At 43.3% G+C, this 27,427-nt stretch overlaps 1 protein-coding gene across 1 annotated transcript in view; it reads right to left on the bottom strand.

Moving 5' to 3' along the window:
* Positions 1-27,427, bottom strand: part of LOC124550818 (zinc finger protein 2-like) — a 70,596-nt gene that overhangs the window by 27,158 nt on the left and 16,011 nt on the right. Inside the window, exons 3-4 of the mRNA XM_047125544.1 lie at positions 27,264-27,332; positions 24,086-24,144 (exon numbers count right to left, since the gene is read on the bottom strand). Coding sequence (XP_046981500.1) covers positions 24,086-24,144; positions 27,264-27,332 — 128 coding nt within the window. The remainder of the gene's footprint in view (positions 1-24,085; positions 24,145-27,263; positions 27,333-27,427) is intronic.

Genomic DNA, 27,427 nt, shown 5'->3' with positions numbered 1-27,427 from the left:
GCACAAAGTCGAGGCGGTGAAGGCTTCACGCCCACTGGGAAAGTGGCAGGTAGTGTGAAGTTAAGTTGCCGGAGCGAGAGCCAAGAGCAAACTCCACGAGGTAACAGACAAGAGGGACGCACCTCATAGTGACGATCAAAGGAGTCATTGAAGGAGGTGGCATAGGATGGGTGGCCACGCAAGGCAGACAAACAGCACGCACATCTGCCGAGGAGAAAGTCACGGCGGTAGGACAGTGGTAATTCGGTAGCTTCTGCATACTCTCTCAAGCGGGCTAGTGTAAGAAACACCCATTGTCTAGTTACGAATGGGCAAGGGACCAGTACAAATGGTGGAGGGTGGTACGATCTGCTCCCCAGGAAGCACCACTGAGGACACGTAGGACAATGACGGACCGTAGGCAGTGGGCTGCCAGGTGAGAGGACCAAGAAAGTTTCCTGTCAAGCATGAGCCCCAGGAATTTTGTAGCTTAAATAAATGGAAGAGCAAAAGGCCCAAAATGTAAAGACAGTGGAAGAAAACAATTGCGCCACCAGAAATTCATACCGAGGGTTTTGTCAGTGAAAAAACAAAAGCCACTGTCAATGCTCCACGAGTAAAGGCGATCGATACATCACTGAAGATGCTGCTCGATGAGACAGGTCTGTGGAGAACTGCATTCATTAGACAGCAAAATTGTCACCAAAAAGGGAGCGGGAGATGTCCGGCAGGAGACATGTCTTTATAGAGTTAATGGCAACAGCAAAGAGGTCGACGTTCAGGACGGAACCCTGCGGCACACAATTTTCCTGGGTAAAGGTGTCCAACAAGGCAGAACCCACACATACCATGAAAACCCGGTCTTTTAAAAATTCCTGAAGAAAAGGAAACGGGGCATGTAGCCACAGAAGCCCTACGTGTAGAGTGTGCGGAGGATACCAGTCCTCCAGCAGGTGCCACAGGCTTTCTCCAAATCGAAAAACATGGCCACAGTCTGGGATTTCTGCAGAAAGCCATTTCAGGATCAGGATGAAGTGAAAGCACGATCTAGCTCCCTCATAGTAAAAGCGATATTGTAGCACTCTCAATTCTGAGAGGAGAAGTGTATTGCCCGAGCCGCCTCCACTCGTTTCCAATGGCGAAGGGCAGGGTGACAGTGGGAGGAGCTCGAAATCTTTGCAAAATGGCAGCCCGTGACGTTGGAGATAGCAGTAGGGTGCACTACGACATCACCAGGTATGGCCGGGCAGAAACTGGGCAACAGATCTGGGTTCAGAGAGAAGCCGGAGGTTGGCCCACATGACGAAAGAGGGAGTGAAACTGTTAAACAAACTACTGAATGAAAGCCAGATAGCTTTTCTGCTATCCCAAAGAATGCAACAACACAGTGCACACATCTGTTTACAATGAATGCAGTTTGCCATCATAAGATGATGGATAAAAACGCGGAGAGCACGTCTCCGCACACAAATTGTGTCGTGGCACGCCTCAGTCCACCAAGAGGCCGGGACACGGCGTGGTAAAGAGGCAGTGCGAGGAATTGAACGTTCTGTGGTGGTAAGGATAATGTTTGAAAGATATTCCACCTGGTCATCACAACTGGGGAAATGTTCATCGAAGGTCACCGGGGAGGAGTAAAGCCTCCAGTCGGCCAGCCTCCAGTCGGCCTTAGTAAACTGCCATTTGGGTGTGCATGTAGGTGGGGTAGGAGTCAGCAAGTGGATAGCACACGGGAAATGGTCGTTCGAGTATGTGTCAGAGAGAATGGACCACTCTAGACTATGGGCAGGCTGGCCAGTGCAGAAGGGTAGGTCCAAATGGGAATAGGTGTGTGAGAGGTGTGAAAGGAACATGGCTGCTCTTGTGTTAAGGCAGAGGAGGTTAACTTGATTGAGAAGGTCAGCCAAGAGGCCACCTCTAGGACAGGTTCTGGGAGAACCCCAAAGGGGACGGTGCACATTTATGTCACCAAGCAGCAGAAAGGGGTGAGGTAGCTGCCTAATAAGTTGGGAGAAATCTGTCCTGGTGACATCGAATGACTGAGGAATGTAAACAGTACAAAGAGAAAAGTTCATGTGAGGAAGGAAAAGGTGAACTGCATCAGCTTGAAGGCGGGTAGTCAGGGAAATGTGTTGACTATGAATGACATCCCTTATGAGTAGCATGGGGGTGAAGGTTACAATGGACCAGGAAGAAATGCAAGGGCTCAAGCAGTTGTGAGGATGCAATTTTGTCTCTTGGAGGCAGAGAACAACCTGACACTGGGATTCTATCTAAGAGTAGCCACAAATCCTCTTTGTTGATCGAAGGCCACGAATGTTCCATTGAAGAAGAGCCACAACAAGGAAAGGGGAGGAGGGATAAAATGAAGGGGTGTCACCTCGGCAGCTGCCAAGTGCCAACTTTGAAGACTCACTGCTACAGGGCACAAGGGCTAGAGGATCCTGCTCCACGAGATCTACAGAGGTGTTGGCAGTCTCTCTGTTGATCTGCGGAGTCCAGGGCACAAAAACAGTTGGTGCTGCGCACCAGCAACATTGAGGTCGGCCGGGTGAGAGTACTGCATGGCGACACTGTCAAAGAGGATCTCCCAGTCAGCGAAGGAGTAGACCATTTGCCTTTAACTTCTTGGAGCCTTCCCAGTTGGCAGAGGAAGACTCAGTTGTTTGTTGGCTGGAGGGGTGTAAGAAGTCTTCGTGCGAGTATTCCTTCTGTCGTTTGCTTCAGACTGTCAAGCAGCCTAGTGCAAATATACCATGGGAAGAAGTCAGTATTAAATGGACCTCAACATGAGCAGGATGATCATGGAGGAGCGAAACTGCAAGCAGTTGTGCTTCAGGACTAGTAGTCAACTCCAAAAGCAAAGTGCCACTGCGTAATCGAGCAGGATTTCACAGGGCCAGAAATTGCATCAACACCTTTCTGAACAATAAACGAATTTATCGTAGCGAAGGACTGACCGTCTTCAGTACATGAAACCACAAGGAATCATGGTGCAGCTGGGAGGGTCTTTGAATTGTTTGTCTCATTCTGTTTCATAGACACTGACAATGAAGATGACTGGCTCATTACGAGAATCTCACACGACTGCCAGCGTCTCCAATCGCGCGCTCCTTCCAACTGCGGACCCCCTGCGGAAGGGGGCGCACCTGCCTTAGGTAATTGTTCACACCACAGGTCACACCTCCAAACACCTGACCTGACAGAGGGACCAACTGGCAATTTGGGAAGGTAGCTGCTAAGGCAATCACACCTCCTTGGGCACGGCCTGTAGTATCAGGGGTTATGTGTGAACCCTACCTGTTGACCTGAGGCTGGGAATTATGTGTTACCCAGTCACTTGTTACATGGCAGACATATGGGCCAGCCTTCAGGTGCACACAGGGAGGAAGGAAGAAGAGAAAGAGGAGTCTCAAACGCCGAAACGGAGGAAGGACAGGAGAAGCGGAGGAAGGACAGGACAAGGAGAACAAAGAAAGAAAAAAAAGAAACAAAAAACAGTGGTGAGACTTCTTACGTCACCTACAGAAAATGTAGAACATTCCCAAAAACACCCCAGACATGTTCCCCAAGGGAGAGGAAAAAGAATAGCAAGAGGACAGACATGCAGCACCAAAGGGAACAGATGCTGTAAAGGCTGGGGTCCCATGGAAGCCAAGCAAGAACCCGCCAAATAACGGTGTGCCCCACGGGGGGAAAATCTTACGTTCAGTACCCAATTGTTCTACCCACTTCCACGTGCCACTACATAAGTACTGAATTAATGGATCAAGGTCTAAGGGGAATACAGAGCTTATAGTAACCCATAACGAGGAACAGAACAGATGCTACGTGACTGCCTTCCGCAACTGCCTGTGGAGAGAGACTTCTGAATTTCACTCTCTTGTATTTAGGTTTAAGCTATCTATAATTCCCATCTTGTGCACTGGCCTTGCGTCTTTTGCATTCCAATATATTGTCTGCCTGTCTCTCTTTTAAGTTTTGTCTGAACCTTGGTCTACTGTTCACCCTTCAGATACTATTGTTCCTTTCTAATATCTTTTCACTTTTGGCCATCCACCCTCGCTGCCTATGACTGATATATAGCATAAGTATGTCCGTCCTGGAGGGTGCTAATGTAAACCTCAGACTGTAATAAAGGCAAGAATTTTTTTCTAATTTGCAACTTGCATTCATCCCCAACTGTCTAACTCTTCCATTTTCCCTGCATCCCAGTCACCATCTTGAACAATAATCATAATTTTTTTGGCCAAATCTCTGCAATGGGTTACACATACGTCTTATCCTCATTCTGAACTCAGTATCTCACTTATTACAAAGAGATGCTGACTCTTTTTAAGGCAGGCATAAGAGAAGATGTGATGCACAAAATGGAAATCAAACATATTTACCATGGTCGCAATGTTAGTAGACAGTGAGTGGAGTAAGTGCAGTGACTCAGATTGATAAATGAATGCCTTGTAGTACTAGTTTCTTACATTATTAAATAATATCTTTATAAAGTAATATTGTACACTACATAAAACAAATGAAGTTAAAAAGACTGATCTTGTAATTGATAGGATCTGACCATACTGGTTTACATTTTCTAAGTTTCTCTTAAATTGTTTCAGGCAAATTCCAGGGTGGTTCCTACCAGAAGGCCACAGTCAACTACTTGTCTCTCCCCTGTGAAACGAGACCTGTGAAGGCCCTTGTCAACTATCAAACTTTTCTATCGAATTTGCTCTTATCGAGCCACAGATTTGTCAAAGGATCCTGTACATGTATCAACACAGTTTGTCTGCTTTTGAAGCAATGCTGTTCAGGTATGCTGTATTTTGACACTACCGGGAATTGCTAGAAATGCAGATAAAGTCTCTCTAACATTATCTCTGACAGCATTTTTAAAGAAGAAGAAGAAGAAGAAAATGAAAATAAGACAATAGCCCAGGGAATGGTTTAAATTGAAAGAGAAATATACACACAAAAATCTGTTAAGGAAATTTTACATTCAGAACCCAATGCTTACATCACTTTCTGTGAATGGACAGTGAAACTTTTAATAACTATTTTAGAGTTACTTCACCTTCTCATTGAAAAATAAGTATGCGAAGATATATTCTTCTCTACTCACTTATCAAATGACAGCTCATTAAAATACTGCAACATGGGAACATTATCCTTGGAAGAACCTGATAATTTCTTTTTTTTTTTTTCATTTTATTGGACTCCTGCTTGTATGTTATGCATACCTCTTTCAATGTCTGGCTGGGCAAGATGTGACACCACTACCATTTTGGCAACTGCGAGTGATATTTTGTTTCTAGCTTTGCTCGTAGTTTCTATAGTTGTGGGAACCCACAATACAGTGAGATAAATTGTAATAAAAATATTTTTGATTAAACATATGTAGCAAAACATCAACATAAACAATGTCTGCCATCTTGTCAAATTTTTCGTCAACCAAAATTTCTTGCAAACAATGTACACTCTACCTAACAGGAAATGCCCTTCAGGGTGTGCCGATAGACTGGACAAGTTGCGAGGCTGGTCAAATACTCTTTTTACACAATTTATTTGGCCAGTGCTTAATTATTAGCTTTGTGCATTTCTTTTTACATCCACACTGTTTTTCTCTCTAATACTTCTAGTTTGTCTACTTTGTATTTCAGTGTTTGCACTTGCTTGCATATAGGCATTGTTTCAATGCAAGGGTGCACTCAGCAAGTGGGGGGTGGGGGAGGGGGAGGGGGGGGGAGGGGGGGGAGGGGTGGCCGTGACATACAATGGATACTGACTAGTAGCAGGTGTGCCCAGGGACACTTTTACTTTACTCTCAGAATTATTTCACCATTCACCGCTACACTCTTCACAACTGAGAAAATTCCAGACAACTCTTCTAGGTACCACATGTTTCCTGCAGTGTCGTACCTTCAGTTCACTATTAAAGTATTTACACGCATGTAAACATTATCTGCCTAACAGTAAAATAATATGAATGAGTCTCATACAAACTATGCTCTCTTGGTTTTGCACTGTATACAGTTGTACCTATTACAAAATGGTAGCACTAGTGTATTCAGTGATTAATAAACACACTTCTCCAATGGCTTTGTTTCGTAAGAAATTGTGCTCGATTTCTTCCACTTCTACCCCCCTCCCTCCCCCCAAGACACTAATAAGAGCTGCCACTCACTCCCTCCACAGCATCTCCTTTCTCATCTGTCGCAGCACAGATCCTGGACATACTTTTGTTTGTGTCTTTTCTCCAATCCTAGCATTGTACAAAGAGAATACAAATACAGACCTTCACGATGATTCTAGCAGTTATGAGACAGATACAATCTTACTGCAACTTCAGTAATGTGGTAACAACATCATACCTTATACTTCCAGAGTACTCTCCAAGTCCAAGATTAATACTCTACAACTGAGAAAGTGCGCCTCAAAGTTGTCTGACCCATCAACAACTTCCGGTCATATTTCTCTGCCAAACCATTTGCCGTTGTGATGGACTACCATTCACTGTGTTGGCTGACTATCCTGAAGTATCCGTCGGGTACACTGGGAAAATGGGCACCGAGGTCCCACGAGTACAATGTCCCAAAAGCAGACGCAAACACGAGGATGCCGACTGCCTTTCGAGGAATTCTTTGGCGAAAATTAATGTGGAGAAGGGGAATAAAAGGGAAGATGTAAGTCACTGCGGAGAGAAGCAAAGCACAAGCCAACTGCTAAACCCACCTGAGGATGGGCACTGGGAGAAAGACAGCCCAAGGAGTGAAAAATAATAGAATAGAAGAGATGAACAGGGAAAGACCGGATAATGATGGCATAGGAAACTGTGAGTTGGGGCCACTAAATTGAAATGTTTTTTTTTTTTTTTTTTTTTTTTTTTTTTTTTTTTTTTTTTTTTTTTTTTTTTTTTAGGGCACAAAAAATAACTGGGGTCATACGCACCCAAGTCAAAACTAGCGAACACAAACACAGAGACGAGGGAAATGACTATATGTCAGTCCCAATGGACAGAATAGTAGACAGCTAAACAAGGCACGTGGGGGGGGAAAAAAAAAAAACCATACAAAAGGGAACCACAGAAACACGACACTGGCTCCACCAAGAATGAGGAAGTGACAGTTTTCTTGGACTCCCTGCACTAAGGGATGAGCAGTAGGCAGTGCACAGAGACTTTGGAGGGTGCTGAGTGAGCCTGAGCACAGGACACAATTGGGAAGGCTGTGTCGCCGGATGTACTCCGTGGCCTGATACAAGGCGAAAAGCTCGGCTGTAAATACTGAGGAGTGTGATGGAAACCGATATCAAAAGACATGGATGCCAATGACGATGCCACACTGGACCACACGGTCAGTCGAGTGCCATCAGTGTATACAAAGGTATTATCGCTAAGTTCCATACGAAGGTCGTGAAACTGAAGGCGATAGACCGAGGCTTGAGTAGTGGCCTTAGGAAGCAAATGAAGGCCAAGGTTAACATGCACTGCTTCACAAAGCCAAGGTGGTGAAGGGTTTACATCCACTGGGACAGTTGCAGGTAGCGTGAAGTTAAGCCGCTGTAGCATGTGGTGAAAGCGGACTCCAGGAGATAACAGAGAAGAGGGACGAGCCCCATACTAACGATCTAAGGAATCATCGAAGGAGGAGGCATAGGACGGGTGGCCACGCATGACAAACCGCATTCGTATGTGCCGAAGAGGAAGTCATGGTGGTAGGACAGTGGTAGTTCAGCAGCTTCAGTATACAGACTCTCAACCAGGCTGATGTTAAAGACGCCTGAGGCCAAACAGATGCCATGATGACTGATAGTGTTGGGATGACGTAAAAAGGGAGGGTGTGCAGGTTCCTAAACAAAGCATCCGTAGTCCAGTTTGAACGGACAAGGGACAAGTACAAACGGAGGAGGGTGGTTCCATCAGCATCCCAAGAAGTACCATTGAAGACATGTAGGACACTGAGGGACTGCGTACAGCGGGCTTCCAGGTAAGAGACATGGGAGGACCAAGAGAGTTGCCTATTGAGCATGAGCCCCAGGAATTTCATAGTGTCAATGAATGGAAGGGCAACAGGCCCAAGATGTAGAGCTGGTGGTAGAAACCATTTGTGCTGCCAGAAATTCATACATATGGTTTTGTCAGTTGAAAAGTGAACGCAACTGGCCATGCTCCAGGACTGAAGACGATCAAGACAGCACTGAAGACACCGCTCAGTGAGACAGGTCTGTGGAGAACTGCAATAGATGGCAAAATCATCAACAAAAAGAGAGCCGGAGACGCCCGGCGGGAGACAGGCCATTATAAGGTTAAAGGCGGTAGCAAAGAGAATGACGCTCAGGACAGAACCCTGAGGCACACCATTTTCCTGAATAAAGGTGTCTGACAAGGCAGAACGCACACGCACCTTGAAAACTCGGTCTTGTAAAAATGCCCAACGAAAACAGGGCAGGTGGCCACGGAAGCCCCATGTGTAAAGAGTACGGAGGATACCAATTATCCAGCAGGTGTCGTAGGCCTTCTCCAAATTGAAAAACACGGCCGCTGTCTGGGATTTCCACAGAAAACCATTCACGACATGGGTGGAAAAAGTAACGAGATGGTCAACTGCAGAACGACACACTCGAAATCCACACTGTGCATTCCTGAGTAAATGGTGAGACTCGAGCCACCACACCAGCCGGGCATGAATCATACGTTCCATCACCATGCAAATGCAGCTGGTAAGAGAGATGGGACGGTAACTAGAAGGAACGTTTTTGTCCTTATCGGGCTCGGGTATGGGTATGTCGGTGGCTTCACGCCAGTGTCCAGGAAATGTGCCCTCAGCCCAGATGCAGTTGTACGTGTTAAGCAGAAAGTGCTTGCCTGCAAGAGAGAGGTGCTGCAACATCTGAATGTGAATAGGTTCTGGCCCTGGGGCACAGGACAGGGATGAACTAAGAGCACGATCTAGCTCCATCATAGTGAAGGCGGCATTGCAGCACTCACGATTCATAGAAGAGAAGGGTATTGCCCGAGCCTTGTCCACTCATTTCCGACGGATGAAGGCAGGGTGACAGTGGGAAGAGCTGAAAACTTTGGCAAAATGGTGGCCCAAGGTGTTGGAGATAGCACCAGGATCCACGATGACATCGGCACCTACTGTCACGCCAGAAATGGGGGAATGGATCTCGGTTCCAGAGAGCCGTCGGAGGTTGGCCCACACGACAGAGGAAGGTGTGTAACTGTTAAAAGAACTAGTGAATGAAATCCGACTAGCTCTTTTGCTATTCCAAAGAACTTGATGACCCTTTGCACTCATATGTTTATAATGAATGCAGTTTTCCAGTGCAGAGTGGCGGTTAAAAACGCAGAGAGCACGTCACCGTGCACAAATTGCAATGCAGGATGCCTCAGTCCACCAAGGGACTGGCACATGGTATAGTAAAGAGGAAGTGCAAGGAATGGAATGTTCTGCAGCAGTAAGCATAACGTTGGTGAGATAGTCCACCTGGTCATCACAACTGAGGAAATCTCGTTCTGCGAAGGTCGCCAGAGAGGAGTAAAGCTGCCAGTCAGCCTTAGTAAGCTGCAATTTGGGCACGCATGTTGATGGGGTAGGAGTCAGCAGACGGACAGCACACAGGAAATGGTCACTCGAGTAGGTTTACGAAAAAACGGACCACTGAAGATGACGGGCAAGCGGGGCAGTGCAAAAGGATAGGTCCAAAAGTGAATAGGTGTGCGTGTAGTCAGAAAGAATTGGGTGCTCCAGTACTGAGGGAGAAGAGGTCGAGTCGGTTAAGAAGGTCAGCCAAGACAGCACCTCTCTGGCAGGTCCCGGGAGAACCCCAAAGGGAATGACGCGCATTAAAGTCACCGAGTAGCATAAATGGGGGGAGGTAGCTGCCCAATTAGCTGAAGGAAGTCTGCCTCGGTGACATCGAAGGACGGAGGTACACAAATGGTACAGAGGGAGAAAGTCAGGTGGGGAAGGACAAAGCGAATAGCAACAGCTTGAAGACGAGTTGTCAGGGAGATGGGTTGACTACAAAGGTCATCCTGTACGAGCAGCATAATGCCCCCACGAGATGGGATGCCGACCTCAGGGGGAAGGTCAAAATGAGTCGGTAAGTAATGTGAAAGCTCAAAGCGGTCTCGAGGGTACAATTTCGTTTCATGAAGGCAGAGTACAAGGGGATGCTGCGATGCTAGAAGCAGGCGTAAATCCTCTCTGTGGGATCAAAGGCCGCAAACGTTCCATTGGAGGACAGTCCTGAGGAGGAAGAGATGTAGGGGTGTCAACTCGGTGGCTGCCGAAGAACAGCCGGTGGAGAGTCGCCACTACAGGGCACAGAAGCAGGAGGATCCTGCTCCGTGGGGTTCACAGAAGCATCGGCACAGTTGTGCGGTAGGTCTGTGGAGTCCGACACTGAAAAACGGTCGGTGGTGCACACCTGCAAAACAGAGGCCGGCTGGGATAAGTGACCACGTGGTGACACCGCTGTGCAGGATCTTTGAGTCGGGGAAGGAGAAATCCGTTCATCTTTAGCAGACTTCTTCGAGCCCTTCCAGTCAGAGGAAGATTCAGGTATCGTTAGGCGGGAGGGACAAAGGAAGTCTTCTCGAAAGTACTCGTCCTGTCATTTCCTGCCTGTCGGTTGTGTAGAGGGTAGCTTCACCCTTTAGGCAAGAGTCGGACAGGGGGACAGTGATGCTACCTCGACAGTGGGCGACTTCACAATCTCGGAGCCAAATTTGAGGTCACACGTCTGCGTGGCCACGTCTTTCGTGGAGCGACGGGTAACGAGAACTGAACTATAAGTGCCAGACGGGAGAACACGGGGTTTGTGACTAGCCAGTAGCTTGTGAGCTATTGGGTAAGGCACTTTTTCCTTTACCTGCATCTCTCGAACATCTCGCTCATCTAGATACACGGGACAATCCCAGGAGGAGGCGGCACGGCCGCCACTGCAGGCGATACAGCAGGCAGAAGGAAGCGGTCATTCACCCTCGTGTGCATCGCTGCCACAGGTTACGCATGTGGTCGGGTGTCAACAAGACATTCTAGTGTGATTGAACCGATGACACTGGTAACAGTGCATCGGATTCGGAATGTACGGCCGGACTATGACGATTTCATAGCCCGCGTTAATCTGGGATGGGAGCACCACCCTATCAAAGGTGAGGAAACGAGTGCGGGTGGGCACCGAGGAAGAAGCCACCTTTTTCATTACTCGACGGACAGCAATGACACCCTGATCGGAGAGGTAAGATTATATTTCAGCCTCGGTTAGACTGTCAAGTGGCCGTGAAAATTACACCGCGAGAAGAATTCGAAGTTCTACGTGCCTCGACACGAACGGGGTAGCCATGGAGAAGTGAGGCAGCAAGTAGTTGTCATGTTTGAAAATCAGAAGCTGTCTCCAAACCCAAAGTGCCATTCTGTAAACGAGAGCAGGATTTCACAGGGCCAGCAATGGCACCAACACCTTTCTGAATAATAAACAGATTGACCATGGCGAAGGACCAATCATCTTCATTATGTGATACCACGAGGAAACGCAGTGCAGTGGGAAGGGTCTTCGAATCAGTAGCCCCATTACATTTACGTTTCGTCGACATCGATAGAGAGGACGACTGACTCGTCCTCGTCGTGAGGAAATCCCCCACGATTGCCAGCGTCTGAGGGTGTGCTCCTTCGAGTAGGGGCCCCCTTCACGAGGGGGCACACGCCTTAGGTGACGGTTCACACCTCAGATCATACCTCCCAAACACCTGACGGGGGGACCGATGGGCAATTTGGGAAGGTTACAGCTCAGGCAATCACCCTCCCTGGACCTGGCCCATACCAGGTGGTACGTGCAAACCCTGCCTGTTGACACGAGGCTGGGAATTACGCGTCACCCGGTCACCTTTTTACGTGTCAGAGACGTGGGCCGGCCATCAGGAGCCCACAGGGAGGAAGAAGAAAAAAAGAGGATCCTCGGAATGAGAGGAGAAGGGAAACAAAGAAGGAAAAAGGGAGCCAAAAGGAAACTGTAGACTGTTCGCAGGTCAGCAACAGAATGCAGAATATTCCCAATAATACTCCAGACGTGTTCCCCAAGGGAAAAAGAATAGCAAGAAGACAGACATACAGCACGAAAGGGAAAAAGTGCTGCAAAGGCTGGGGCCTCCTGGTAGCCAATAGCCAAGCACAAACCCGCCAAAGGGTGGCGAGCCCCCGGGAGGGGGGGGGGGTAAATTGAAATGGGAGAGATCCCAGCATCAAGTAGAAGGTCATCGACAGGGCTAGTGTGAAAGGCGCCAGTGGCTAAACAGATACCACAATAGTGAACTAGGTACAAGAGGAGCAGCATGGAAGGGGCAGCTGACCCATAAACTTTACAATCGTAGTCCAGATGAGACAGAAATAATGCCCATGTGCAAAGAATCTGCCCTGATACCACCCACTCCAATCAAGGGCTCTCTTCATGAGCGCTACCAAAGTGGCTGTTGCCGAAGTTCCAGTGCTTCACAGTGGTAAGCAACCTCTCCTATAGTGTGTGTCATGTATGACCGCGCTTCCACGTATAGAGGTGGAGAGATAGAAAATCGCGGAGGGCAGAGATCTGGTCATGTGTGGCAGCAGAGAGCAGGCAAACTAAGTCCGCATTGCCAATTGTGTTGCTGCAGACAACAACCAGGTTCATTTGCCTTCAGTAAATCGTATTTTATGTTAAAATGTATGAGAGAATAATACATTTTAAAATCGATTTCAATCAGTCGTCTACAGGAGAGAAATATTGCTTCACGTCTTGAGGTTGTGTCTACTGCAATCGCCCGTGTGACGTCGGAACAGCAGATGTAGCTAAGTGAAGGCTTCAACTACAATTTTTCTCAAAACGACAACTATCTAGCGACAAGATCATCAAAAATGGTTGCGATAATTGCCATTTATTGCAATTTGGGATACATTATAAGTAAAAGTGGAATACACGATAAACTAAGTTCAAACTCAAACCGAAATCATTATATTTGTTTGATAACTGCTTCTACTCCATCTACTTTTTTTAAATATATATAACGCATGTACGTGGGTGCAGTTCAGTGTAACTCACTATGCGTAAAAAAGAATTACTGGCGGCACAGACTAGTGCAAAAGACTATCATAAAAATCATCAGTATGTTCTCACATTTTTTGGTGTTGACAGGCATTATGATTTTAAACTAATTCTTACGACGTTATAATGGGAGAATGCATTTATGATCCACTAAACAAGCAAACAATTAACTGTCTTCTGTGAATAACTCAACCAAATGCTGACCAATAATGTTGAAAACCATTGATATCTCCAAAGATAACTGTCCCTTTCATTTTAAGACATTTTCCAATTCGCGCCTTGAAAATGACTGGGATTTGCTTGTGCAAATATTGGAGTTTTTGACAAATTTATTCGGCTGCATTCTCGTGAGTAATTAGAGCACACACCACACTGGGAAAAGCTTAACTTCTCATTGGCCAATGTGTTCAACATTATAGTCTGTGTCATAGGCTACATATTTCTAATAATAAAAGCTAGGAAATCCTTATGTTCTTTGTACGCATTTTGATATGTTGACAAAAATATTTTTAAACCATGAGCCTTTAAAACCAAGAAAAGTTATAACTTTACTCCTCTTAAAAGTCTACATCATATCATCATGTGAGTCATTCCATGTCAATTCAACCAATTTGAGAAAATATTGCAGCTGATAGTCTCAGATTTGGCTGAAATTTAGCACACCAATGCCACCAAGTGTGGAACACTCGTGTACAAAGTATTAGTTTCCCCTGCCAATTAGTTGCAGAATTATGGCTTGTGAAAGAAGGTGGCGTGACCCGGAAATTGCAACCCACATCTGGCAATCTATCTTCAGACCCAACTTCAGGTCTTAATAACCTTGGAACTATTTCGCGCAGTCCAGTGAAATTTTTACAACCCAGTACCAGCCACTTAAAGAACAAACTCTATGAATCAAAACACCAACAACATATTTCTGAGGGAAAATAAAAAATTCCAAAATTTGATTAAAAAATGTAATATGTTAAAAGGTACATATTGTAGGTGCCCTCTATACCAAATATAATTCACTCAAAAAGGGTGTACATTTTTTGTGATAAGCTTAATGTGGCCTAAACACACACAGAACTCATCTTGCCCACATCAGTCACACAAACAGAGTTACATGCACACAAAAATAGAAAAATTGGAAAAATTACCTGAAAAACGCGGATTTTCTAAGTGTGGTAGCACAAAAGGGACAAGTGATATCCAAGCCAAATATCAAACACTGCATAAGTAGACCATGATATAATATGTGGCAAAATTTCAACTTGTTATTGAAAGGTATTTGTGTACAATAAAAGTAGACAGAGATGTATTTGGTTATGTTTCTTTTAACACGATTTAGCAAGTAATAGTGATGATGCAGACGGCTTGTTTCAGATAAAGCTGCAGCAATAATTGGGAACCATTAGGCAACAGGAAGTTAAACAATGTTAGTTTTCAGGGACAGAATGAGTCATTGTTAGGCAGGAACAATAAAGGAAACGAGCAACAATTACAGGTTACTCATGTTGTTAAGATTCTAGTTCAGACTGGTCAGTACTGTTGTGAAAAGTCAGTATGGAGGCAGCTTGTTAAAACAAGTTGCAGTATTGGTAGAGCACAAGTATCTGAATGTCATAAAACAACATATGGAACAAAATGTGGCATTCGCTTTGTACTGTATGATCTGGATGAATTGGACCAAGATTTGTTGCTATGGTGAAATGGGATACACCCTGTGGGCACAAGAAGTACAGTTCCAGGAAACTTTTGTGTTTGTTATCATCATATGAAAGTGTTTATGGATAAGTATTCTTTCCTACAAAGAAGTTGTTTTGATCCATTTCAGATTCATAAGAAGACAGTGAAGTGTAGCCTCACAGAAATTTATATAAAATCAGTATTGAAAGTGAATCAGTGCATGGGTCTTAACATGAAACCAGGACAAAAGTTATGTTCCAGGTGTGTTACACTGCTAGAAAATGAAGAATATTCTGATAATTTACATGACAGTGACAAAGAGTATCAGCCACCTACGACCACAGCAGATGAGCAATTAAATACTTCAGTGACTGCTATTGGTTTGTCTCTCACGAAGACACACAAAGTTGGGAAAAGAGACAGGCCCAGCTATGGTAGAAGAAAACTACAAGAAGCTCAAATGGAATTAAAACACAAAATAGCTGACACACTAATGGTGGAAGAGGAAGAACTATCTGCTCCAAAGGAAGAGAAATCATGCCAGAAATGCTCCGATTTGGACAAAATTGTGCACGATTTGAAAGAAAAATGTGCCATATCCACACGCCAGAAAAAATTAGTTATTCTTACTCTTGCAGCTTCCAGCTGGTCTATTGACTACACTGCAAAGGAATTCAATGTTTCTACATATATGGTAAAGCAAGCTAGGAAAATAAAAGCAGCCCAAGGAGTGCTTCCACAACTTCAGCAGGCTCAGGGTAAGAAATTGAGTTGCTAGTGTCGGAGTTTTATGAAAATAATGACTACAGCCAAATAATGCCTGGAAAAAAAAAAAAGACTATGTAACGGTGAAAATGGGAAATGTACGTGTACAGATGCAAAAAAGACTGTTGCTATGCAACATATCATAACTATATGTAGAATTCAAAGAAAAGCATCCCAATACCAAAGTAGGTTCATCGCCTTTTTTCAGTCTTCGGCCAAAATGGGTTGTGCCTGTAAGTGCAAGGGGCACACACAATGTTTGTGTGCGTGAGACCCATCAAAATGTTAAGCTGATGTTTCCTGCTATAAAGGATTCTGGTCTGGATTACAAAGGTGCAATGAAGCTGCTAGTGTGAGACATCAGTTCCTACCAATGCATGATACACAGGTGTGAAAAGTGTCCTGGAAAGGCAAATCTTGCAGAACACATGAATAACGAACTGTATGGTGAACTCCTTATGGATGATGATTGTGAACTTGTTTCTTATAAACAATGGACAAACATGGATCACACAAGTCTTTAAACAAAGCAAAGTACAGTGGAATATTTTGTTGAAATGTGTTGTCAAAAAACAGACAAACTGACCACACAAAGCGATTATCCGAAGTAATTGGGGGACATGGGTGTTCAGAAAACTGGTTTGTTCGGATAATCGAACTGTACATGTTTATTTGCCAAAAAGAAGTACTGTACAGTAAATTTATTCATAAAAACAGGCATCTCTTTTAGTATTACAAAGTAACATACAAAGGCAGCTTCAGAAGGAATATATAGTATGTGGCACAGTTTATTAAACAAAAATATATACATATTACATACGCATTTTGCATGAACAATACACACAGTGTACAAAATTAACGTTTAAAAAAATCCTTTATTTTGATCTGTCTAAGCAAGCCTTCACGCAGCAGCACACAGGTGGTCGTAACAGAGAACAGAAGGTGACTGTTTGCACCGTGAGAAGCTCTTCTTTGGGGAGCGCAATCCTTCAAACTGCGCGGAGCGGCATGCCTCAACTCTAAGCTGGTGCAGCTGTTGCTGTGAACAGCTTTCATACTGCCGCTACTTCTACTGCCAGTGCCAAGCCGACAGAAGTGTGCTGATTGTTGAAACACAGCGACTGGCGGCTTGGCCGGTCAGCAGGGCCTTGTGAAGGCCCCATTAGAAGCAATGTTCCGCCAGCGGTGGCCCAGTGCGGCTACTACTGTGGGAAACTTGGTTTGGGAGTAAGGGGGATGATGGACGGTAGGGTGGGAGAGTAACAGGTGCGAGCAAGTACACAGTTCAGTTAAGCGGTCGTTCGGTTGACCGACGTTCGGATAATCGACGCTCCACTGTACTAGACTCTAGTACCTTCCACCGCAGAAGTCAAACACATGCCAGAACAAATGGACGTGGTCAACCCATAGAGGGCTCCGCCTCCGCGGCAGCTATTCCGCGCAGCGGCTCTCATGCAGCGAGGACGCCACCGCTACGCCACGTGCAGACAGCGGCCAATAGCCGCACCCTCCGGTTTCGTATATAGGGACCCGCTGTGCCCTAGTCCAGTCAGTCTGGTACTCACTCTGGATTGCGTTTCTATCTCGGCGGTACTGCGTTCTGGTCGTTGCTCGTTGTTGACAATTGTCTGGCTCTGGTTCCAAGTGGATTTACTGTTGGTGTTTGGTGTTGTGGTTTCCACAAGCCTCCATTGTTTATCTCTTCCTTGTTATGTTGGTCTTAGGCGGTCGTGGTCAGTTGTCGTTGGTCTGTCGTCCGACTCGTCCTTGTGTTTACCCGGTGGTGCGTGCTCCACAGCCGGCGGCTTCCCCGCCTGGCAGCTCCGATCCGCAGCCCAAGGCGTTCCCGCGGTTGGTTTTAGTTACTACATAACCTTTTCTGAAAATTATGCGTTTATAGTTCAAGATGCCATCTAAGGATATCATTGGGATAACAGTCAAGCAACTCTCCAGCCATTTGCGATTTACTATAGAGGTGAATCAGGTGATGTGTCTGTCATGAACCTGCGCGTTTGTAGTGACTGTTAAATTCATGATGCCATTGCAGTTCACGCCCACATTCGCACTGTCATGGCATATGTGAAAAACAAGCTGCCTCAAATACTTTTTGTGAAATGCTTCAGTGATGGGGCAGCTAGTCAGTACAAAAACTGTAAATCTCAAAAATTTATGCTTGCATTACCATGATTTTCAGATTCACACAGAATGGAATTTTTTCGCAACAAGTCATGGTAAAAATGTATGTGATGGTATTGGTGCTACCATTAAGCGCATGGCATCACGAGCTAGTCTGCAGCATCCTACAGAAGGTCACATTCTAACACCTCTTCAATTATTTACATGGATACAGAAAAATATCTCTGGCATATAATCATCCTACGTTTCGAAAGGTGAGGTGAAATCAGTCGAAGAGTTGCTAAAAAGCAGACTAGAACACGTTAAAACACAAAGAACCATCATCACTTCTCTCCAGCAGACTCTGACAATGTGCAGATGAGCAGACTGGTTATAACTAACTATAGGTTCATGCACAACATGTGTCTTCACAGTGTGTCTGACTCAGGATTCAGAAGCAAAAGCAGCAACATACAGCCAGGTTGCTATGTTATTGCTGTTTATGATGACAAATGGTACTTAGGATGTGTTGCAGAGTGCTGTGAAGCAGAAGGTGATGTATTTGTGAACTTCATGGCACCAGCAGGACCAGCCAGATCATTTCATAGGCCACGCTTGGCAGGCAGGTGTTGGATTCATTTTGAACATATTCTTATGACAGTGCTAGTTCCTACCACAGTGTCAGGAAGACAGTACAATTTGCCACTCAATGTACAGAGTACAGTAGCTAAAGTGTGAGAGAACTTCTGTTCAAAGTACAATCGACTGGTTTTTAGCAGTTAAGGTGCAGTAAACATTAATGATAGGTTGTGTTAATCTGTCTATATGTTGTTGCTTAGTGATTAAACAGTTGTGAGAGAGGATAAGAAGAGACAAAACAGTTTATGATATGTTTTTACAAAACTGTGTTGTGGAACAATGGCCCCATCACTAAATACATCTGTCAACTTCCAATGTACACAAATGTCTTACAATAACATGCTGACATTTTGAGATATATATCATTATGGTCTACTTATGCAGTGTGTGAAATTTGGCTTGGATACCACTTGTTCCTTTTGTGCTACCACACTTGGAAAATCCATGTTTTTCAGGTAATTTTATAATTTTTTGTATTTTCATGTGCATGTAACTCAGTTTTTGTGACTGATATGGACATGATGAGTTCTGTGTGTGTTTAGGCCACATTACGCTTACCAAAAAAAATTTATACCCTTTTTGAGTGAATTATATTTGGCATAGAGGGCACCTACAATATGTACCTTTTAACATATTACATTTTTAATCACATTTTGGAATTTTTTATTTTCCCTCAGAAATATGTTGTTGGTGTTTTGATTCATAGAGTGTGTTCTTTAAGTGGATGATACTGGGTTGTAAAAATTTCACTGGATTGTGTGGAATAGTTCCAAAGTTATTAAGACCTGAAATTGGGTCTGAAGATAGATTGCCAGATGCGGGTTGCAATTTCCGGGTCACGCCACCGTCTTTCACAAGTCGTAATCCTGGAACTAATTGGCAGGGGAAACTAATACTTTGTACACGAGTGTTCCACACATGATAGAATTAGTGTGCTGAATTTCAGTCAAATCTGAGACTATGAGCTGGAGCCCCTGGTTGAACTGACATGGAATGACCCATGTGCTATCTGAGTCCGTGTCCGAACCATCTAATTGTAAATTTAGGAAGATATGTTCAAGGCTGTTATCCAACTTCGACTCCCTGTCAAAGTGTTATTTCTGAAACTTTGCAGCGTGCCACACAAATTGAAGCCACACTGAAGGAGATGCTGTCTATTGCTTCAAGCACAAGTATTTCAGTGTCTTATCTTGAATGTATTGTTTTTTTCCCCCAACATAGATTGTAACCTGTGCGCAAATAAATTCTATCAGGTTATACTCACAGTGATATGAGGGTCAACGCATGCATAACTGTGGACCACATTCATTTAAACAGCTTCAGGGGTTCACCACGAGTCTGGCTTATATTGTCCGGAATATTTTTCAGCCAGAGCACAATATCTCCTTTCCTGGTGCTCGTACCTGGCCTTTTCTCTGTAACAGCTGAATGACAACTGGCATGGTAACTACAATGGCTGACTTCAAAGCAAGGTATTGCACGAATTGTTCAGTGAACCACTTCTTGAAAGTGACAGCGTTCATTTCCAAATGGTAGTCACTACTGTCTTTCTTACAGCTAAATACAAGTTTACTCTCAGGAACGAAATCAGAAGAAGAGCCAGCATGCAGAATAAGTATCCGAGAAGCTTTTCCTATAGGAACTTTAAAACTGCCAATACCATAACTCGTTTACCAGGGGGTATTTACTGTATGATTCTGATTCACCCACATTTCATCAAGGTAACACACTGCAGAACTACCTCCTCCTCTTGTATCATGCATTTATAAGGCAAGTGGTTCATGCTGCTTCTGCGTCACTTCTTTCAATTAAAAACTCTCTTCTTAACATTTTTGAAACCAATATATTTTAATATTATATGCACTGATGAAGCACTACCTTTGAAGCCAATTCACTCATGCATAATTGTAACAAATTTTTGTGATATCAGGTATTCTCTTCTTATAAACATTTAAAACACAGAGTGCTTTAAAATATCGTTGCCAAAACCATCTATTTGTGTTACAGGTATCTTGCAATATCAATGCTTTCCAGGTAACATGAACACAAATTTTCCTGTGGTTTCTACAGCTACGACACTTCTGTTTACTATTCTCTGTACAGTTATCTTGCCGACACATGCTTCTGCAATTCGTTCTTGAGACTTCAAAATGTCCAAAACAGAAGTCTCGCTTTCAGATTCACATTTGAAAAAGTTACAAATGCGGGAAATAAACTTCCATGTCTGCTTGTGAAGCATCTACATCTGCATCTACACGATTACCTGCAATCCACAATTAAGTGCCAGGCAGAGGAGTCATGCAACCACCCTCAAGCTATTTTTCTACCATTCCACTCTCTTACTGTGCACAGTAAACATGGACACTTTAGTCTTTCCGTGTGAGCCTTTATTTCTTTTGTTTTATTATGATGATCATTCCTCCTTATGTGGGTGGCCGCCACTCTGTAGAGAAAGTTGGCATCTGAAATTTCAAGAGAAGATCCTGCCACAATGAAAAATGCCTTTGTTTTGATCACTGCCACCACAGTTCGCAGTAATACAAAACGAGCTGCCCTTCTTTGAATTTTTTTGATCAATCCTATTTGCTGTGGATCCCACACCAGACAACAGTACTCCAGCAGAGGGCAGAAAAGCATGGTGTAAGTAGTCTCTTATGTAGACCTGTTGCATTTTCTAAGTGTTCTACCAATTAATTGCAGTCTTTGCGTTGCTTTCCACACCACATTATCCGTGCGATTGTTGAAATTCATGTTATTCATAATTGTAATCCTTACGTATTCAGTTAAATTTACAGCCTTTATATGTGTGTTTTATCCTGTAAACCACAATTTAACGGATTCCTTTTATTACTCGTGTGGATTTTTCATTATTTAGAATCAATTGCCACTTTCCTCATCATACAGATAGATGGTCTAAATCGTTTTGTAATCTGTTTCAATCATCTGATGACTTTATAAGAGGGCTGCTCAGATTGTCTCCTAAATCATTTATTAGCTCAGGAACAGCAGGAGGCCTAGGAACCTTTCTTGCAAAAGCCAAGTATCACTGCTATTTTATTCCACAATTTTCCGTCAATTACTATAAACTGTGACTTTGGACAAGAAATCGTGAACCCAGCACACAACTAAAATGATACACCATAGCTGTGCAATTTAATTAAAGTTGTTTGTCTGATATTTCAAATGTATTGCCATCATCCGACATTCATTTTACAGATACACATTCACAGCTATACTGCTACAAGAAAGTAAAATTGACATCTGAATGAATAATTCAGTCGCTCTGTGAATGAAACTGCACTGTCGCAAAATAAGGAAACAGCGCAGCAGGCGGGAGAGAGATTCTTGCAGTCCAGTTTGTATCTCACGGCTAGCCCTGGGAGAGAGAATGAATTTTATTGGCCGGTAGCAGTTAATGGTTGGGGATGCGCAGAACAGCTGAAAATAGGACCGCCGTCCTACATGAGGGGAACTTTAGGCATACATGGTGAGGCAACAGCTGAGGTATCAGAAGTGTGATACCTATGTTGTTACAGGGTTCATTCAGGTGGGGACATAACAGCCCTACTGCACGGACTGGCTACACAGGCTGGTGAGCTAGCGGGGCAGGGGAAGGCTACGACAGGGAAGAAAGAGAGGAAGGACAGGGGGAGAGGAATCCACGATGTAGATGCTAGGGAGGAAGTTGTTCTCCAAGTGGCCCACACTACGGAAAGGAAATTTAGAAGTGGGAGTCAAACCCCAAAGAGGGATCAAAAATGCCAAAGAGGAAGAATGGCAGATAAAAGGCAAGGGGAACAAAACCACGAGCAATACAGGAAACCGGGTGGATAGCCAGGTCGACACAAGACCACCGAGAGAGGGGAAGGAGGGGCCAGCAGGGAAGGAGCCACGGCAGGGAGGCAGAGGCACAGGGAAGGAATTGTAGCGCAGGAAGGAAGAATGGGCTGCAATAGCTCGAGGTCCAGTGTGCGTCACGTGTGAACTCACGAAAGAATCCTGAGGCCCCTGGGGATAACTACAGTGTTTCGTGTTAAGTTGTAATTTGAATTACTAGATGAAGATTGCCACTGAATAATGTGAGAAGAGGAGTAGCATTCTTGTTCACAAAGTAGCTGGTTTTCTACTAATATACAGAATGATTAAGCTGAGCTGTTAACCTCAGCGTACTGTCCATGTTCATAGCCATTTTAATTACAGATATATTGGCATCAACCTCGCTTTACAAATTAAACCGTAGTAATTTCTGCTATTAATATCATAATCCTGAAAGAGAGAAATTCAATGGCATTTTACTCTTCAAAATCCAATCACCACTTTCAGAGTAATTAAAATACTTGCTAGAACTTAGGCACGGTCTGGTTTCGATTCGTGATTTCATATCCAAAATACGTCTTAATCAAATTCGTAGGGAAAAAGGTGTCAAACCGCAGCAAAACCGGTATGAAAGGGGCACAGAGGAAACGTAACTTTCATTCTGTCCGTGTTTTCATTTGTGCCAAATACCAGTTACCTGAAAAAATAAATGTCTTTCACAAATCAAGATAAACTAAATATGCTACTTCTTTATGTAGAACACAAGGAACGTGAAGAGAACTGATGACATATGCACGAAGGTATTTCTACAGACGTTGCCCAACAAGAATGACAATTCAGTAAATAAGCAAAACAATTTTAATGGAAGGGCACCAGAATACAACACAAAGGGTAGGGCACAGTATTGCAAAGAGCAGAGTAAACGAAATAGATGTTCTGGCAATTAATACTCATCCACAGGTTAGCTCCAGAGTATTTAGGAATGCCTCTGGAATAAATCAACCCAGAGTTGTACACATTTTGCACGCAAATAGCACCTGCCCATACTGTGGCACTCACTTCACCAGCAGATTAACCAGCGAGATTTCAGATGATGATGTGCCACACAGTTCTGATCCAACATTAGGGAAATAGATTTTTTCTTGAAAGAATTCTCTTTGCTCATAAAGCTACCATTACAAATCTTGTTGCTGAATGTAATAAACACACTTTATTTGGCCACTGAGAATCTTCACATGTTGAACATCAGAGGTAGTCGAGTGTGAATGTCTGACGTTGGATTATTAGACTATGTGATTGGTTCTTAATTCACTGACCAAACCTGGAGACTATGTGATTGGTCATTACTTCACTGAACAAACCTGGGGACTGCACAATTGGTCCTTAATTCATTGAACAAACCTGAACACATAAAAGAAATACACAATTTTTTACTTAAGTGCTACTTGCTCTCCTAGAGGAAGTACCACTTCAGAGATGTATACAATAAGTGCCCAATTCACAACTCACTTGTGGCTAAGAAAGCAGTCACGCAGCTCTTTCCTGTCACTGGACAAGAAGTGGAAGCATTATCTATTGGCCTGCAAGTCTGCCTGATATGACATCAATGGACTTATTTCTCAAGGGTAAACTCAAAGACGACGACTATGCAATCATTCCGATGAGTTAAGAGGATTTAAAACACCATGCTGTAGCAGCAAGTGTAATGATACCAAAGAAGTCCTGTTGTAAATTTTCTCAGAGTAGTGTGACAGTCGACCATTATGAATCTATGAAACTATTTTCCTCTTCTTAGTTAAAACTTGATTGATGGGGATGCTTCTTGGTCAGCGTTTTTTGGATGATCATGGTCAGACAAATTATTTATTATTATGAGGCTCATCCTCTAATATTCTCACACACCTAGCAGTAACTTCTCTCCTGTCTAAAATAGGGTCACTGTTATTACTAACTCTTGTGTCCATTCTAAACAAAATTAACTGAAGCTCAACTATTAGGACGATAAATGTTACAAATATGAACTTACTCCTTCACTTCCTCAACAAAGCTCTTCTGCTGCAGACCTGAATCCTCTGTTTCCGCAAACTAAAACAAAAGAGAATAGTCTAGCTAAGAAACAACAGAACATTACAAAATAATAAAACAAAAGTCACAAAATTATGTTGTATTCATCCTAAAGCACCACATTCAAGAATGAAAGTGCTTATTCATTTGATCTCTTCATAGATGTTTATCCGCAAATTCTAAAGATGAAGTGCTCATCCAGACTCATGGTGTTACAACTGACTTCAATGTTGTCATCCTCCATAATCACCATATTAAATGCAGGATTCTCCTGCTTCATCAAAACTGTTCAAATTTCAAAAGTTTCAAAAACCATTCAGTAGTGTAGCATAAAATAAAAAAAATTTATACAGGCCTTTGAAAAGGAGGTTTTATACATGGAAGAATCCCGGAAATACTAAAAGGTATCAGATAGATTACATAATGGTAAGCCAGAGATTTAGGAACCAGGTTTTAAATTGTAAGACATTTCCAGGGGCAGATGTGGACTGACCACAATCTATTGGTTATGAACTGCAGATTAAAACTGAAGAAACTGCAAAAAGGTGAGAATTTAAGGAGATGGGACCTGGATAAACTGACTAAACCAGAGGTTGTACAGAGTTTCAGGGAGAGCATAAGGGAACAATTGACAGGAATGGGGGAAAGAAATACAGTAGAAGAAGAATGGGTAGCTCTGTGAGGGATGAAGTAGTGAAGGCAGCAGAGGATCAAGTAGGTAAAAAGACGAGGGCTAATAGAAATCCTTGGGTAACAGAAGAAATATTGAATTTAATTGATGAAAGGAGAAAATATAAAATTGCAGTAAATGAAGCAGGCAAAAAGGAATACAAACGTCTCTAAAATGAGATCAACAGGAAGTGCAAAATGGCTAAGCAGGGATGGCTAGAGGTCAAATGTAAGGATGTAGAGGCTTATCTCACTAGGGGTAAGATAGATACTGCCTACAGGAAAACTAAAGAGACCTTTGGAGAAAAGAGAACCACTTGTATGAATATCAAGAGCTCAGATGGAAACCCAGTTCTAACCAAAGAAGGGAAAGCAGAAAGATGGAAGGAGTATATAGAGGGTCTATACAAGGGCGATTTACTTGAGGACAATATCATAGAAATGGAAGATAATATAGATGAAGATGAAATGGGAGATACGATATGGTGTGAAGAGTTTGACAGAGCACTGAAAGACCTGAGCCAAAACAAGGCCCCGGGAGTAGACAACATTCCATTAGAACTACTGACGGCCTTGGGAGAGCCAGTCCTGACAAAACTACCATCTGGTGAGCAAGATGTATGAGACAGGCGAAGTACCCTCAGACTTCAATAAGAATATAATAATTCCAATCCCAAAGAAAGCAGGTGTTGACAGATGTGAAAATTACCGAACTATCAGTTTAATAAGTCACAGCTGCAAAATACTAACGCGAATTCTTTACAGACGAATGGAAAAACTGGTAGAAGCCGACATCAGGGAAGATCAGTTTGGATTCTGTAGAAATATTGGAACACGTGAGGCAATACTGACCTTACGACTTATCTTAGAAGAAAGACTAAGGAAAGGCAAACCTACGTTTCTAGCATTTGTAGACTTAGAGAAAGCATTTGACAATGTTGACTGGAATACTCTCTTTCAAATTCTAAAGGTGGCAGGGGTAAAATACAGGGAGTGAAAGGCTATTTACAATTTGTACAGAAACCAGATGGCAGTTAGAAGAGTCGAGGGGCATGAAAGGGAAGCAGTGGTTGGGAAGGGAGTGAGACAGGGTTGTAGTCTCTCCCCGATGTTATTTAATCTGTATATTGAGCATGCAGTGAAGGAAACAAAAGAAAAATTCAGAGTAGGTATTAAAATCCATGGAGAAGAAATAAAAACTTTGAGGTCCGCCGATGACATCGTAACTCTGTCAGAGACAGCAAAGGACTTGGAAGAGCAGTTGAACGGAATGGACAGTGTCTTGAAGGGAGGATATAAGATGAACATCAACAAAAGCAAAACGAGGATAATGGAATGTAGTCGAATTAAGTCAGGTGATGCTGAGGGAATTAGATTAGGAAATGAGACACTTGAAGTAGTAAAGGAGTTTTGCTATTTGGGGAGCAAAATAACTGATGATGGTCGAAGTAGATAAGATATGAAATGTAGACTGGCAATGGCAAGGAAAGCGTTTCTGAAGAAGAGAAATTTGTTAACATCGAGTATAGATTTAAATGTCAGGAAGTCGTTTCTGAAAGTATTTGTATGGAGTGTAGCCATGTATGGAAGTGAAACATGGACAATAACTAGTTTGGACAAGAAGAGAATAGATGCTTTGGAAATGTGGTGCTACAGAAGAATGCTGAAGATTAGATGGGTAGATCACATAACTAATGAGGAGGTATTGAATAGAATTGGGGAGAAGAGGAGTTTGTGGCACAACTTGACAAAAAGAAGGGACCGGTTGGTAGGACATGTTCTGAGGCATCAAGGGATCACAAATTTAGCATTGGAGGGCAGCGTGGAGGGTAAAAATTGTAGAGGGAGACCAAGAGATGAATACACTAAGCAGATTCAGAAGGATGTATGTTGCAGTAGGTACTGGGAGATGAAGAAACTTGCACAGGATAGGGTAGCATGGAGAGCTGCATCAAACCAGTCTCAGGACTGATGACCACAACAACAACATGCCTTTGAAGAAATTGTGTCTTCTTCGGTAATGTGAATTAGTCCAAAAGGCTGTGGATGTAAACTGTGTAAATTGTATTTACATTTTTTGCGTATAGAAAGAGAAATAACAAGCCATCATTTTCTGTACAATCTTCATATATGTGGACAAAACAGGCTGCTCATTATAACTGCAATGATGGCCAGAGGAACCTATAGTGAAGTTCAGTAAATGCACACATTTATGCAAACAACTTCATGTACTTTCTGAGTCATCAGTAGCAAAAAAATAACAATGCCAGAAAATGCCATGTATTTTTAGTTCATTTAAAATCCCTATGCCATCTGCTGAACACTGCACATATGTTTAAAAATAAACATCTGTAAATTACCATCTGGTGCCTAATGCTTACCATTACAGAAAGCTTTGTTCAAGGAGAGACAGTCTGTTTCCTTAAATAAGAACACCTTTTACAATAATTTAGCCAAAATTAAATACTTACCTGTACATCTTCACTGTCTAAACTGAGAGGGTCCTGGGCACTGCTCGATTCCTCGACCATGCAATCTTCCTGAAACAGCAAGGCACAAGTGTAAACACCATATGGAAGTGTTTAATGCTTAGGTAAAACATACATTCCAGCTCTTTATTTGTAATTCCTCATTT

Source organism: Schistocerca americana, chromosome 9 (genome assembly GCF_021461395.2).
Source record: "Schistocerca americana isolate TAMUIC-IGC-003095 chromosome 9, iqSchAmer2.1, whole genome shotgun sequence".
NCBI classification, from domain to species: Eukaryota; Metazoa; Arthropoda; class Insecta; order Orthoptera; family Acrididae; genus Schistocerca; species Schistocerca americana.
This window is presented reverse-complemented; position numbering and strand designations above follow the sequence as displayed.